Below are 15,431 nucleotides of genomic sequence, written 5' to 3'. Positions count from 1 at the left end.
GCCAAATAACTACTTATCTCCGAACCCGTCCATAAGCCCATAAAATGAACCAATGACCGGTTGGCAGCGGCTAACAAGTCGGGGGGTACGCGAGCACAGGTGTGATAGAGCTAAGCAGAGGCCATGGACCGTGGACCGGTCGTACACGGGATAAAATTAATACGAAAAAAAAGGGAAAAAGGGAAAAAGAGGAAATTTGGCCTGAGACTTTTTAGTGGACCATTCCTACGAGACTTTACAAATGACAGAAAATACCTGTATCCTATGGTAATAGCTTCCCTGATTGGCTAGATTCCCAGTAATTTTGCCTTCTTACATAAGAATGCATCATTCTTACCGAGACTCCCGATCTTCCCTCTCTTTGGTCTCTGGGACTTTCTCCTCAACCAAGTAATTGATCTTCCATTCTCTTCATTATTGGTTTATTGGTTTCTTCCTTTTTTTCGCCTTTTTCTTTTTTTTTTTTTTTCCTTTCACTTTTTTTTTTTTCTTTTCGGTTCATTCCTTTGCCTTTCCCAGCACTATCTATGTACGGAGTACCGTGCTCAACCCTAGGCCCCGCGCTTCCCGGCCCCCTTAGCCATTTCTCTTTCTTTTCACAGGAGGCGTACCTACATGCTTGCGCAGCCCTTCACCTCGCATAACACGGTTTGGTAATTTATTGACGCTAAACCCGACTTATTATTGGATCTGATATGGGTCTCATTGAACCTCTCTTTTGATTTCAACTTGACTTCAACTTGATTTGGGTTTTACCTTTCCTTTTTGAGCGTTTTTTTTTTTTACTTCCTATTTTCGCTTTCACTAGTACGGAGTATGCCTAGTCAACTTTTTTTTTTGTCATTTTACTGCAAATGTGAGGCCATGACCAGGTCAACATTCTGTGACCTACCCTTTCTAGTTGCATCCACTTGGTCTGTGGCTCTGACATCAACCGGTATTTCCACTTGATTATTTTGTTACCTTGTTACCTTGTTACTTTGTCACTTTCATTGGTTTATTGAATTATTGATTATTTATGATTATTTTTTCCAAATCTAGATTGACCAAACTCGGAACCCAAACGAGCCCAGAAAGGAGGATCAACCTGGACCTGCGTCCGGGTCAAACTCTGTGTATGGCCACTATCGCTTTCTCCGGATGGGGTCTGTGGACTTGGGTTAATGGAGATGATGCCTTGACTACAATTTTATTATTTTATTAGAGGTTTTTTATTTTTATTTTTTGGGATTTTCTCATATATTATTTTTTTTCCCTTTCCTCATCTGTGAGTGGAGTAGCCGGATCTCTCTGGTTTATCACTGCTTTCCTTATATGGGCCTATCGTGGCTACTCTATATACATCATTCAAACTCCCTGTGAAAGGCCTATATTCACTTTTCCCTCACTTTGAATAAAACATCTCTTGTTCGCCCTTTCCTCCTTGATTGCATTCCAATTGGGCAATTACTTATTGTCTATTGATTGGCTCTATCTTCATCTTTTAATAGAGAACATGGGTCACTGAAACTCCTCGGTTCTCTCCGCCGACGCCTTTATTTGCTTTGACCAAAAAAAAAAAAAAAAGAAAACGAAAAAGAAATAAAACTCCATGTGTCGACCTCTCTATTCATCACTCACTCTTTCCCTATGTCTTCCACTGTGGACTTCCATTCCTCCTTTTCGACACTGGGAGCTCCAACCATCAACCTGACTGAGGATCACCCGTTGAAGGCCCTTGAGAGCCAAACCTCGGGATCCTCTCGGACTGTTCCTATTCGGAACGGTCTACCAACCCCTCCCCACGATATGACCGGCGTTACCTACAATGCTATGCCACCTATCGCATACGGGGGGAAACCGAACGGTGTGCCCTCTCACATTTACGGCCATTCTCGCCCCCAGTTCGATTCAATTTCCTCAATGATGGCCATGAAACCGCAAACCTACACCAAAGAAGCCTCCGCAACGGAATCAACTGCTCAGAAGAAGTCAACTGCCACTGGATCGCAACTCCGCATTCCTTCATCCATCAACAACAGCAAGGGCAGTCTGGCCGAGTTTGCAGCTCAGGTAAGAATTCCCGGGTCTAGAGAAGTGATGTCATGGCATAAGCTAACGTCTTTACTCCATTTGTAGATGACCTGTCTATTCTGGTTCGAAAAGACCTCGAAACTGCAAGCCATCGAAGACCGCCAACATCCCGTTCCTTCCCTGGTCGCCGAGGCTGTACCCACCGTCGGATTTCAGAAATGGGTTGCCACGATTCTTTCCACTACGCAAGTCAGCCAGAACGTCATTCTACTAGCCCTTCTGTTTATCTACCGCTTGAAGAAGTTCAACTCGGGGGTCAAGGGCAAAAAAGGCAGCGAGTTCCGGTTGATGACGGTTGCGTTGATGCTCGGCAATAAATGTGAGTGTTCTTATCAGATTCACCGCCCTTGATGTGATTGGACACAGTTGCTGACTCATCCACAGACCTCGACGATAACACTTACACCAATAAGACGTGGGCTGAGGTATCGGGTATTGCAGTGCATGAGATTCATATTATGGAGGTCGAGTTTTTGAGTAACATTCGATATGATCTGTTCTCCTCTGAGGCCGAATGGGCCCGTTGGCACACCAAGCTGGGACTCTTCGGGGACTACTTCAACCAGGCTTCGATGCTACCCGTCGAGTCAGCCCCCATGCTCCGTGTTTCGCCTCCGCGCGTCCAATCGCAGTCGCCATCGTCCAAGTTGCCGTCGCCTGGCACCGATGCCTTCCGATCCCAGCCACCGCCCAACTGGTATATGCCACCCAACGGATTGCCATACTCGCTGCCGCCACAACACATGGGCGGCGAAGTTGCGATGGGAGGCTCTCGGAAACGAAGTCGCGATGAAACTGATGAACTTCACCCGACTAAGCGGATTGCGCTGTCTTCCGCCACGTCGGCTCCTTCCATGACGGTCCCGGTGACTGCAATGAATGCGATGCCCACTCTGCCACCTGTCTTGACTCCCACTTCTGCCCCGGTAGCACCGATGAACGTTTCTCGTCTTCCGCCCCCTCACCACCCGCCCCCACTTCCAACTTCCTATCCCGCGCCTCAGACGCTCCCTCCCGCGGCGTCTTCCCACCTTCCAGCTATCATGCCTCCTATCTACAATCGGCCGGCGAATTGGCAGCAGATGCCTCCACTCTCGGTGCCCCCGATGCCGTCTAGCATGTACACCACCCCGTCACTGCCAGAACTTGGCCGGCACCACCAGAGCCCATTCGGTGTGTCTTCTGCCACCGTCTCACCAGCTGGCTCAGCCTATTCCGTCCCTACTCCGCAGACGCACCTGTCTCCTTCCTTCTTCCTCGCAAACCGCAACTCGCCTTACCGGCCAGTGCGTTCTGTCAACACCTTGCTGATTCCACCTCCGTCGAGCTCCCTACAGCAGCAGCGCAATGTTCCGTTTGACCACATGCACTACCAGCCGCTTGGAAAGGGCAACACTTCTCGCAAGACCGGCCTGCTGCCCTACATTCAGCCTGACGCGTGGAACCAAGCGCCTTACCTGCACCCTGTCTACCCACCCACCGGTTACTCTGGTTGAAGCATTCTGTGCCCCGGTTTCTACCCCTCATCTTCTAAGTTTATGACTTCACCGCGTCACGACCCGTCACACGAGAAAAGAATTGTCTCATTCGCTGTACACCTTCCTATTTCTTTCTCTTGCTTGTCTTTCTTATCCGATTGCACAGACTTCCTCATTTTCATTCCCACGATTGTATCTGGCATATTTTCGGCGCTCCATTTTAGAAGGGAATCGGTTTTCGCCTCCCTGCAGACGAGATTATCCTCGGGGATGGCATCTGCGGCGTTGTTTATTCACTTAAATTTCGCCGTTGTCCGTCGAATGTGCCTTTTGAAGCACATCGGCAGTGTACTCCTGTCGCATTTTGCATACACACGGCGTTTTGACTTCCGCAGATTAGCTTTAGCTCTGCAGCATATGAATCTAGAACTACCAACTGGTAATTTCTCCCTTTAGGCATCTAATGTTTATGTTTTCAATGCATTCCTAGTGTCCCAATGAGGTAGCTTCGTCCATATGTACATGTATCCAAGGGTTTGAGTTGAAGATGCACAGTGACCTAGGTGACCCAGTTACGCGACTGTCTAAATCCACACTGACAAATATGTATATCAAAGCATGGAACCCCACAAACATGTCTTTAAATCTCTTATTTCCTTCAAAGGCAATCCGCATAAGGAACACAGCCCTTGTTGGCCAGGTCTACCTCCGTACTGTAGTTAGGGCCATCCCGGAGACGGATCAAACATAACCCGTCCCGACAGAGATCTCGAAACTCATCACCAAACCCGCGAATCTAGCACCAGCCAGCCCCGATAACCACAAACACACACCATGTCTCCCCGGCTGATGGGGCTGCCAACGCAGCTGGCACAATTTTCCGCCCGGCCCTTCCAACATGCCTCCCCACTTGCCTTCCTCCTCCCTCAATCCCAGCAAACTCGCAACACTTCCATCCTAGCCTCCCTCTCCGACAATCCTACAGCCTACAACAAGCGCATCCGTCGTGGCCGTGGTCCCGCTTCAGGCAAGGGTAAGACCTCCGGTCGCGGTCACAAGGGTCAAGGCCAGCACGGCAAAGTCCCAGCGGGCTTCAATGGTGGCCAGACAAAGGACATCATCGTGCACGGCGAGCGCGGCGGCGTGAACATGTAAGTCGTCCTCCATTATCAAACAACAACCCCCGAAAATCACATCTCTAATCGAACCCTCCCTGAATCCAGCTTCTCCGTCGACATGGCAACCGTCAACCTCGACCGTCTCCAATACTGGATCGACCAAGGCCGCATTAACCCCAAACAACCGATCACAATGAAAGAGCTCTACAAGAGCGGGTGCATCGGCCGACCCATCGACGGCGTCAAGATCCTCGGCGACGGCGCCGAGACCCTGAAACAACCAATCCACGTCGTTGCCTCGCGCGTCTCCGCCTCTGCCATCGCCGCCATCGAGGGCGCCGGCGGCTCAGTGACTACCCGCTACTACACACGGCCTTCTATCCGCCGTATTCTGGATGGTGAGACGCACAGCTTCCTGTCTTCTGCGTGGGCGCGCGAGAGTGGCTCTGAGCAACTCTACAAACTCGCTAAGGTTCGGCCTACGGCGGCCTGGATGAAGTGGAGTACTGTGGTCAACAACCAGCAATTGAAGTACCGGTTGCCGGATCCCACGAAGCGTAAAGATATTGAGTATTACCGTGATCCTGCGCATCGGGGATATCTTTCGCATCTGCTTAAGCCGCTTGAGGGACCTAGTTTGTTCTTCCGCTCTTCCGAGGAGAGGAAGTCTGCTGCTGGTGTTAAGAAGGAGAAGGTTCTGCCTGAGAATAGGCTTTGGTAGGTTTGAGAGGGTTTGGGAGAATCTCTTACTTGATCTCCATTTGTTGGTTGGTTTTGTTCGGCATTGTTTTTCATAGGCTGGTTCAAACTGGTCTGCTGTATATGTATAAATATGTTCTGTTGGATATGTTAGGCTTTGCAATTAGATGCTTCTTGGCCTTTTTCTTTGCTCTTTTCTGCCGTCCTAAGATATTTTTCATTATGCGGATTAACTTATAAGCGTCTCGAGGTTTATGAATTGAACACATCCTTGGGTAACGTTTCCTTAGATGAAACGTCCATACTATTATTTTGACCTAGATAGGTCAGTTTATTAGTCCTACACTGCCAGGGCCAAGGCCGCATGAGAAGCCGACTACTTTCGTAAATTGCAGAATGAAGTATAGCATTATGTAGCTTAGTATTTGTGTCTTGTGCCGTCAGGATAGACCAGCCACCCGGAAGATATGTCATCAAATTGAGCAAAGAAGACAAAGGTCAGATCAGTAAAAAGGAATCAAAGATCCGCAAACATAAAAGTACAGCAGTAGAAGCAAATGACCAAGCTAAGTTGACCACACAAAACAAAACTGACGTGATGAATGCTCATGCAATGCCCGACCAAATGGCAATAATAAGATGCAACGCTGCGCCTGCTATATAAGTAAATCATAATCGTCCCGTGATACCAAAACCTAAGCCAGAACCAACCCAAAGCCAAAACCAAAAAGCAAGAATCAAGAATCAACAATGCGCTTCGAAGGGGGAGATTGAGAATAGATCGTGGAAAAACGACAAACGGAAAGAGGTGCACATGAGGACAGTGCACATGATGACAGTCTTAAGCCGACGCAAAGTAAAAGAAGCAAAAAACAAAAACAAAAACAAAACAAAACGGAGGGGTATCATAGTGATTCAAAGGGCCCCGAGAGCATCGGCGCTTGTTGAATCTTCCGCCGGAAAAAAAGAGCCATCACATCATAGGAAATTGACGCTAAAAAGTTGAAAGAATCTCATCTGCCTTGAGGTGCGAGTATAAGAGCAGGTTATGGGATTGCTAATCACCCTAGTGAAGAAAGGACGAGCAAAGTTCACAGTCTCCATACAGTATCGGGTGAGGGTTCGGCTGTCTCATGAACGTCTCGTAGCCAAGGCGAAGCCAGAACATCGCGGATAGTCCAACGCTTGTCGGGGTTCATTTCGAGACAGCCGCGGATCAGGTCGAGCGCATACTGGCGATCTTGGCGAAGGTGGCCGTCCATATTGTCGCCCAATACTGCATTACGATCCCAGGTGCCGCTGAGAATATTTGCTTGGATGCGAGGAGCGAAAGCGTCTTGGAAAGGCCGTGAGCCGACGATCACGCTATACACGATGACGCCAAAGGCCCAGACGTCGACTGAAGGATGGATGACACCGTCTACTGATTGTAGCAGTTCCGGCGATGCGTATTCCAGACTACCCGCCACGCTGGTACTAGATCCGGCAGGGCCGATTTGTTGAGGCGGCGGGCGATCAGCGGCATCCTCGTATGGGTCGGGAGAGTCGCCACCGTTGTCGATGGACATCCATTCCGCCATTCCGAAATCACACAGTACCAAGGTCGAAGATGTTGTACCATCAGCAGACTTGATAGGATCGAGCAAGCAGTTCTCTAGCTTGATATCTCGGTGAACCACGCGAGCGTCTTCGTGCAAGTAGCGGATTGCGCATGCTAGTTGGTATGCATATTTCTTTGCTAATTGCGTATCGAGACCAGATCGATTTTGGCGGACGAGGTCAAAGAGAGTACCGCCAATAGCAAGTTTGGTGAAGCAGAACGTGGCGTAATCTGTTTCGTACACGGCATCGAGCGTCAATACATGCGGGTGGCTGAGGTACCTCCATACTCGTACTTCGTGGTCGAACTCGGCTTGCACCTGGTCGTTTTCATGCTCGCTTCGCCCCGTAACCTGCTTTTTGACGATCTTCACGGCAAGTCTTTTGGTTTCACCATGCTTTTCGGCCTTATAGGCCTCTTTCACCGCACTGAACCCCCCAAACCCGATTTGCTTCCCCAGAACATAGTCGTCTCCCACCATCTGACCTTCGTCATCAGGTTGGGGAGCAGGCTCTTCGACGTTGTTCCACATGGAAAGAAACATACTGGCCGGCGACTTGCCACTCGAGTTAGTCGACCGTCGAGAACTGTGCCGCGTGGAGTTCCGAAGACTGCTGCTGCGATCGAGAGCAGAGCTGCGCTTGCTCCCGAAGGGTGTTGTGATCCCTCCTGTCCAAGAGCTGCTGCGGTCTTCTGGCGATGCAAAGGATTGAGTTGGCGACGGCGCGCAAAATGGCGACATCAACGTGTGGCTGGAGTAATCGGGAGGGGTTCGAACCTCGTCCGTGACCGGAGATACCGTCGACTGCGATGTCAGGGACGTCGGACGATCAAGCTCTGAGCCATTCTCAGATCTCGCAAAGGGCTGGGCTCGGGATTGCCCGGTCGGGAAACCCCGATTAAGAGATCGCTTAGGACTCCAGGTCGGGGACTGATGGTTCGGTTCGACATGATCATCATCCTGTGAAAGCGCATTCCGAAGCCCAGAGCTACGAGACTCAAATCTTTGTGGTGGGCGGCTCTTCACATCTCCCATTGACAGTGGCTCTTCCAGTGGGATTTGGTTACCGGACTCCACGGAGACCTTCGGATTGAAAGAGATGGAGGGTCGACGAGTGTGCAGATAGCTGTCAAGAGGGGAACCCTGTACGTCGTCGGGCTTGTGCGGGAAGTTGTCGGCATCATCTAAGTGACGATGCTCATCGTGGCGAGGGACGGATATGGGAGGGGTCACTGAGTGTAGATCATTTAACAAACTGCGGTCTTCATCAGTATCGTGGCGACGCGCATAATCGTGACATTGATTGGTGTGATCGCTCTCGATACCATCGCCCACTGTTGTCGCTTCCCTCTCAACATTTTCATTTGCCCATCTGGGTTTGCTCCGCTCAGGAAACTTCGTTTCAATCCTTAAACCTGCCAATCCACTTGCCAATCCGGCCCTCTCGTTATGCGCCATGCCCCCTGACAAGGAGCAGGAGACGGAAATTGTCGTATTGTCAGCCGTGATTAGGCTTGCAGTAGGGTTATGTAACCCTCTGCTTGACCTTTTTTTGACGGTATGCTTCGTGATGGCGTTGAAGATGATTGTAATTGTGGGGTGATAGCGGCAAAAGTGGGGACAGAACGTTTAAGATAGTGGTGATGTAAAGGAAGCTGTGATTGAGAAGGGTTCTGAAGAGGTTTTGTACTTGAATATGCAGATAATAAAAAGTCGAGATGAAACAAGGTGGGTACAAACAAAGGTAGTAAGAGAGAACTGAAAGTGAGGTATTCGTCAAGTAGTTCGGTCACTGAGAGGGGAAGGCAAATCGGGGAAAACCGGAAGACCTCGAGAATCCCAAGTCACCTGACTAAAAGGCAACCCTGGCCCTAATTTTCAGAGGTGCTGGTTACAATGCCGATTAGCGGCATGTCCGGTAAGTATTATATAATCCATATACCCCGTGGACATATTGTATTACTTTTTGATTGTTTCTCCACAGTGTCATGTAGTCTGGATAAAGGTGCCGAGATATTATCTATACTTAAACTGCCTAGAAAAAGCCCGTATATTTATAATAGCATAGTAGACATACCAAGGCCAATATAACCATAAGAAGCTCTGGCCAGTCGGCCATTTCTGCGTGTCCGCATATGTTTTCAGGGGTCAATGGTTTTTAACCGCGCGCAAGGGGCGCTTGTTTGGGAATACCTCCTTTTGCCTTTTGGAGATGTGAAAGGAGTTACTTACTATTCAGACTCAACGTCGCCTTGGCAGACAACTCTTTGTTCTGCTTTTTCTTGTCACCTTCTCTTTCCCTCCTTGTCGCTCTGGCAGTAATTACTTTCTCGTTGTGTCGACCTCCGTGCTGGACCGAAGTGCAGGCCAGCCCCCCACTATTCTCTGTCAAGGCACTGTCTCTCATTCAGACCAATTCACGCAGTGCTCGCGAACCCCGGTCGGCCTTTTTTTTTTTTAAACTGTGTAGTATTCGTGTATTACTTGGATACAGGAAATCTGGAGGCACGCGCATTGCATTTCGTCCCGCGCTTGTCTTCTAGCTTCCATGTTCCTGGATCGCTAGTCACTCCTTGCGCTCACGACTTGTTCCCACACCATTGCTCTTGATACCACACTCATTTACACTGCAACATGACTAGACCTCAGATGATCCGAGCTGGTAGGTCAAATTCTTCTTGGGCGCGAGGCCAATTGGTTCGAAGTTGAAGGTGTTGACCGCTATCTCTAGATACCTTGGACCTTCAAGATCACGATACCCCTTCCGCCAAAGATCACACCAGACAACCCGAACATCCAGATCCTCTTGGGAGCGGCCGGCCTGCTCCCCATCAAGAACTTTCCATTCGTCACGCCGAACAAGATTCACAAACAGAGATCAATGGCGGACCGGACAAAAACCACGAATACCGCGGTGACAAGGATGTGTATCGAGAACCGGATGACGAGGAAGACGATGAGGATGAAAATCACTACGACCATGAAGATGGCGATCTGGCAGACGGCGAAAGCGATGACATGATGGACGATGATATGATGGACAAAATATCCAGCTCACCCTCTATCGATGATGGTATAGACCCTTGGGAATTATAGGCATGAATCGGGCGTTAACTGATGTTATACAGAGGACATCGATTTTGAGTTTGTATATGCGCTTCATAACTTCGTCGCAACGGTCGATGGGCAAGCAAATGCCGCAAAGGGTGATACAATGGTCCTTCTCGATGACAGCAACAGCTACTGGTGGCTTGTGCGCGTGGTGAAGGATGGCAGCATCGGCTACCTCCCTGCGGAACACATCGAAACGCCAACCGAAAGGCTTGCTAGATTGAATAAACACCGAAACGTGGATCTGTCAGCGACCATGTTGGGTGACAATAACGAAAAGTCGAAGAACCCTTTGAAAAAGGCCATGCGCCGTCGGAATGCGAAGACTGTCAACTTCGGTGCCCCGACGTACATCGACGCCTCCGATGTCGACTACTCAACGGACGAAGATTCCGAACACGGCGACTTTTTCAATGATGACGAGACTCTGGATGGCGAAGAGGAAGACGTGCAAGAGCAAGCTGAAAATATTGTCGTGGAGCCTCTTAGGCCCAAAGCCCAGAAAGAAAACCCTACAGAGCATGCCGATGCCAACGGTGCGGAGAAACCCGATTCGCAGCGCTCAAGCTCTGATCGACGCCCGTCTAGTGAAGAATTCTTTGAGGCCGAAGGTAAGCACACTCAACTCAACTGCTCTTGGACCTTATTTTAAACTCACTTTTACAAAACAGAACCCACCGTCAGTAGATCCAGAAATGGCACTGTACGGAACACCGATTCCTTCTTCAAAGATGACACGGCCGAGCCCAAGAAAATTTCTCTCACACCAAATCTTCTGCGCGATATTCGCGATGAAAATGGCGCAAACACGTTGGCTGAGTGGAAAGAGGTATGTTCCCCATCGTGGGTTTATCCAACAGATCAGTTGGCTGACGTTTTGGTGAAGCCTCGTGGAAGCTTGGAATCCCTTGAGAAGGGTTCTAACTCACAGGACAAAATCAAAGAGAGAGAGGAGAAGAAGCGAAAAGACAAAAAACCTGGAATGCTCAGCGGGTTATTCAAGCGCAAGAAGAGCAAAGATGACATTGACGATCCAGAGAGGTCTCCTGCAGAGTCGGCATTCCGCACATCACCCCAACCCAAGACCTCGTTGGAATCTGTCTCATCGAAGTCTGTGTCCCCCGAGCAACAACGACCCTCTAAACCCCAGAAAATCTCGAACAACAAGCTACACAAGCAGCCTCCAGGAATCATGAAGGTTGATCCAGTCCTTGACCCTACAATGGCCGAGTTCGCCAGGGGCAACGAGCCCATTCACCAGGATCAGGGCAACAAGGGCATCCGACAGGTGCCACTGCAAGAAGAAAGAGAAAGCAGCTATGAAGACTGTGGAATTGTGTTACAATCACCTATTAGCCAATCGAGTCCTTCCAAGGACCCCTTTGCTACTCCGCTCGAATCCATGGACCCCCTGGAGTCGCCTGTTGACCGACCATCCAGTGAAGCCCAATGGAGAGAACCAAATGATCCAGACCGTACAACGGCTGGGCCAGCGTCTGTTACGTCTCCACCCCAGAAGTTCGTGCCTACGCTGGCGGCTGGAGATGAGTCGGAGTCCCCTGTCAATATCTCTCCCGTGGAGGCTTATTCCCCCATGAGCGCGCACGGCGCAACAAATAATGCGTCTTCTCGAGAGGTGCGCTCTTTCTCGCCACCGTCTCCACCATCATCACCCGGACAGGACGTTAACTACCTCAAGGGTAGCACGGCTGCTCCGGCCTCAGTCGATACGCTTTCTGTGGACACCCCGACGTGGAGCGACTCCAGTCTACGATCATACATGGACGAAGAAAACGACATTCGCGATTTATTTATTATTGTCCACGACAAATCAAATGTACCTCCTGCTGGCCCTGACCACCCAATCACCGGACGTCTATTCAAGGAGGAAAGCAAGAGACTCAAGGAGATGAATAATCAGCTTGACGAAATGCTTGTGAACTGGATGTCACAGCGGACTAAGAGCTCGAGCTCGACTCGTGGCATTCAGAGTCCACCAGTGTGACCAAAATGTGCATCAATCTTTTGGAAACCCATGTGTTGCCAGGCGGTCTGCCTTGCATGGCGATGAAGGCCAGGGTGTCTTTGAATGTGCTGGGCGCATCACTTTTGGCCGGCCCTCATTCTTTCCTTCACTTTTTTTTCCCTTCTCGTTTGTATCTTGATGCCACTGCTTGGCGCAAATCCTTGTTCTGCATTTTTCCCATCGCCCTAGGGAGCGATGTGACCCTGAACGTCTAACGGCCAGCTCTATTTACACCATGCTTCTTTTTTTTTCGATTTTCACCGGAATACCCCGACTCATCCGTGTTCAGTTTTGTTTCTTTCACATCTTGAGGTTAATGGACTGGCGTATATCAATGCAATATCAGTTGCCAAACATATCTTCCTAGAAAAACCAATAAATACTACAGGGCACATCCCTCGGCCGTACGTATGCAGAGAAGCAAGTGACAGTACTTGATTGGAGAGTAGGTGCATTCCAAAGTCCCTGTGGAAGATCGAGGGTCGTGCGGGCAGGTCAGCCGCACCATGATGTATAACCCCACTGGTCATCTGTCTTACATGCCTACATAAAACCCTTTTGCGTGTTTCTGTCCTTAATGCGACAGGATTTCCTTGACGTATCTCATCATCATGGCGGATCCATACAACGCTTACAACTCACACTCAACGCCTACGCCGAGCGGGGTTGGCTACTATCCCCCAGAGGATCAGCCTCAGTACCCGGCATATGGCCAGCCATACGGAAACCAAGAGCCATACCATTACCCTGAATCAGAGCAATACAACCCCGGACCAGAGCCTTATCAGCCTAGTCCGAACCCAAACCAGGCCTATGCTCCACAGCAGAGCTCATACCACCTTGCCCCCGAGCCATATGGATCCTCCATGGAGAGAAGCCATACGCCGACAGGGCAGCCAGACTACCTTGGACCAGTGACTCCAACAGGATACCAACATGCGCAAGACAGAATCCCCGAGAATGCAGGATACTAGTGAGTTGGGCGACACATTCCCAGCTGTGAGGACCAACACTAATGCTGAGCCCTAGCAATGACCATCCAGCCGACCAACCACGGTACACACCCTCCGCAAGTCCCCACCCTCCCGCTGTCTATGTGTCCGAACCAGAAGATTCGCAGCACACTCGCGAACAGCGCTCCGATACAGACACTGACACTGACCGGGGTATGGACCGTGGGCTCGGTGGTTCGCTCGCTGGCGGCATGGCGGGCTATTACCTTGGTCATAAGAAAGAGCATGGCTTGCTGGGTGCGATTGGCGGTGCTCTACTTGGAAACTTCCTGGAGGACAAAGTGAAGGATCACAAGGGGCAGGACGATGATAGTGAACATGATCATCATCGCCGTCACCGTCACCGTCACCACCGCCACCACCACCACCATCATGGCCATCGGAGCCATTCGAGGCACAGCAGTCACAGCGGTCATAGCGGGCACTCTCATAGTTCTCGTCATGCCAGCCATTCGAGGCACCGCGATGAAGATGAATACTGAGTGAATCTCGACTTCGAACAGTGTTCCTTTGCCTAGGGTTCCTTTGCCCCCGTCTTTCTTTCTTTTATCGTGCTGCAGTTCTAGCATGGAATACCGGGTATGTGCTTTTACTTGAGACTTTATATTGATTTACAGACGCCATTGTTATCTTTCATGCGTTCTTTTCTTTTTTTCTTTTGTCTCACGTCTCATGATTGGTGAGCAACTTGTACAGTGGGAACCTCCGAAATACTGGGCTAAACAAGATATACCTCCAAATTCTACCGGTTCTGCCAGTCTAGGATTCTTAATATAGTTAGCGCGTATCTACGTGATCTAGTATGGAGAGATCAGTAGTCAAAGGTATATACGTAAAGAGACTGCCAGAAAGACCACTTTAGAAGACCACTGAAAAGACATATGAAAAGACTATCGGAGAAGACTACCTAAGAAGGCCATTAAGAAGACTACGTGACCGACACTTCTTACAGTGGTTGGCAGGCGGTATATAACTAGTATAATCTAGGCACAAAGGTTTAGCCCAATATTTCGGAGGTCCCACTGCATACTCTCACACGAAGACTCCGTTTCCACATGTGCGGTATGGGTCCAGACCTCCCCGATAGTTGATTATCCTTTACCGGATTGATGATTACGCGCAAGGAGAGGATGGAAATTTTTGGATCATATTGGCTTGCAAATGGAAAATCCAGGTGATCAATCCATGCCCCGGTCTTCCTGGTCATGACCTTGGAATCTCACCGGTCAGCTGGGGGTGATGCGGGCTGTGATTCACAGTCACTTGGTTCAACGTGTATGTCCGGGAGATTCCTTGAAATCGGCGTGATAACTGTAGACGACACTTGATCTCTTATGCGTACGACATAGTCTCCCATCTAGTATCGTCTACACAAGCCTCTTTCCCCTCTGGACGCTGGACCGGCATTGATCTTTCGTTTGGCGGTATTTTGTCTGGTCTCCTGTGAACACGAGTCCTACCAATACCAACGGGGAAAATTTGACACCAACGATCTGGTGGAGGAAACGGCAACAGGAGTTTCAGAGAGTCCACGTCCCTAATCTTCATCCAGTTCCTCGGGTTGAAGTGGAGACACGCCGTGACACTGGTTTCCTGCCCCTCTGCTGACGCGCAGGCATTTCACGGCTTTGATCCTCAGGCTGAGCAACCTCCTCCGGCTCCGTTAAACCAGCAGAGAGGGCACCAGTTACTCGGTCTCGCAGCTTCGGGCTGAGCTTATCAAGATCATCAGCCACTTCTTCAAGTAATTCTATAGCCTTCCGAATCTTTGATTTTATTTGGTCTTTGCTTCGCGCAGAGTTATTGAGTGCGCTCAATGGCCGTGGTAGGTCGGGCCGCCGTGAAGGACGGCGAGCAATAAATCTGTAAGACCAGTTGTGGCCAACCTGTGTCTCGACTCCAGCGCGAGCAAGTATGCGATTTGCCTCGCCTTCTACCATGCCAGGGGTAGCAGGAGTATTTTCAGCCTCCAGGGAAATCATCCAGTCATCCAGTTCTTTCTCCTGAGCATGATCAAGTCTCCCAGAACCCCCTCTGTTAGGGCCCGCGCCTAGAATTCGTCTGCGAAGCATAGTGTACGGAACGTCGAATTCCCGGGCCAATGCTGCGACCTTTACTTTATCGCGCTCATCATATGCTTTTATAGCATTTCCAATGCGAGTTTCTCTCTCAATGGAGAATTTAGCCATGGTGGTGAGGGAGGAGGTTAACCTATCTCGGCTGCCGCTTTTATGAGCTGCACCTGGGCAGTGGACGCGTCCACCCGCGTTGGAAGGGCTCCCGAACCTTACCTAATGTTTGTGATGACTAAC

General features: G+C 49.9%; 6 protein-coding genes across 6 annotated transcripts; 4 read left to right on the top strand and 2 right to left on the bottom strand.

Annotated features, from left to right (window-relative positions):
- Positions 1–1,629: 1,629 nt before the first annotated feature.
- On the top strand, positions 1,630–3,569 carry N7489_006971 (uncharacterized protein; the record flags this gene model as incomplete). Its single annotated transcript, XM_056712721.1, has 3 exons — positions 1,630–2,052; positions 2,119–2,392; positions 2,458–3,569. 3 exons carry the CDS (start codon positions 1,630–1,632, stop codon positions 3,567–3,569), a joined length of 1,809 nt encoding a protein of 602 aa, XP_056566436.1.
- Positions 3,570–4,385: 816 nt separating this feature from the next.
- Positions 4,386–5,390, top strand: N7489_006970 (mitochondrial 54S ribosomal protein uL15m; the record flags this gene model as incomplete). Its single annotated transcript, XM_056712720.1, has 2 exons — positions 4,386–4,702; positions 4,775–5,390. 2 exons carry the CDS (start codon positions 4,386–4,388, stop codon positions 5,388–5,390), a joined length of 933 nt encoding a protein of 310 aa, XP_056566435.1.
- A 1,069-nt stretch (positions 5,391–6,459) lies between these two features.
- Positions 6,460–8,427, bottom strand: N7489_006969 (serine/threonine-protein kinase; the record flags this gene model as incomplete). Its single annotated transcript, XM_056712719.1, has 1 exon — positions 6,460–8,427. The coding sequence occupies one exon, from the start codon at positions 8,425–8,427 to the stop codon at positions 6,460–6,462; it is 1,968 nt and encodes a 655-aa protein (XP_056566434.1).
- Positions 8,428–9,603: 1,176 nt separating this feature from the next.
- Positions 9,604–12,085, top strand: N7489_006968 (SH3 domain-containing protein; the record flags this gene model as incomplete). The annotated part of the gene is made up of 5 exons (XM_056712718.1): positions 9,604–9,631; positions 9,701–10,042; positions 10,098–10,691; positions 10,752–10,909; positions 10,967–12,085. The coding sequence occupies 5 exons, from the start codon at positions 9,604–9,606 to the stop codon at positions 12,083–12,085; spliced, it is 2,241 nt and encodes a 746-aa protein (XP_056566433.1).
- Positions 12,086–12,717: 632 nt separating this feature from the next.
- N7489_006967 (uncharacterized protein) lies at positions 12,718–13,605 on the top strand (the record flags this gene model as incomplete). The annotated part of the gene is made up of 3 exons (XM_056712717.1): positions 12,718–13,079; positions 13,136–13,431; positions 13,553–13,605. The coding sequence occupies 3 exons, from the start codon at positions 12,718–12,720 to the stop codon at positions 13,603–13,605; spliced, it is 711 nt and encodes a 236-aa protein (XP_056566432.1).
- A 1,058-nt stretch (positions 13,606–14,663) lies between these two features.
- Positions 14,664–15,308, bottom strand: N7489_006966 (DNA-binding domain-containing protein; the record flags this gene model as incomplete). The annotated part of the gene is made up of 1 exon (XM_056712716.1): positions 14,664–15,308. One exon carries the CDS (start codon positions 15,306–15,308, stop codon positions 14,664–14,666), a length of 645 nt encoding a protein of 214 aa, XP_056566431.1.
- Between the last annotated feature and the right edge of the window lie 123 nt (positions 15,309–15,431).

The sequence above is a fragment of the Penicillium chrysogenum genome (genome assembly GCF_028827035.1).
Source record: "Penicillium chrysogenum strain IBT 35668 chromosome Unknown utg000004l_segment0_segment0, whole genome shotgun sequence".
Classification (NCBI taxonomy): Eukaryota; Fungi; Ascomycota; class Eurotiomycetes; order Eurotiales; family Aspergillaceae; genus Penicillium; species Penicillium chrysogenum.
Note: the sequence above shows the minus strand (reverse complement) of the source record. Positions and strands in the feature narration are given on the sequence as shown.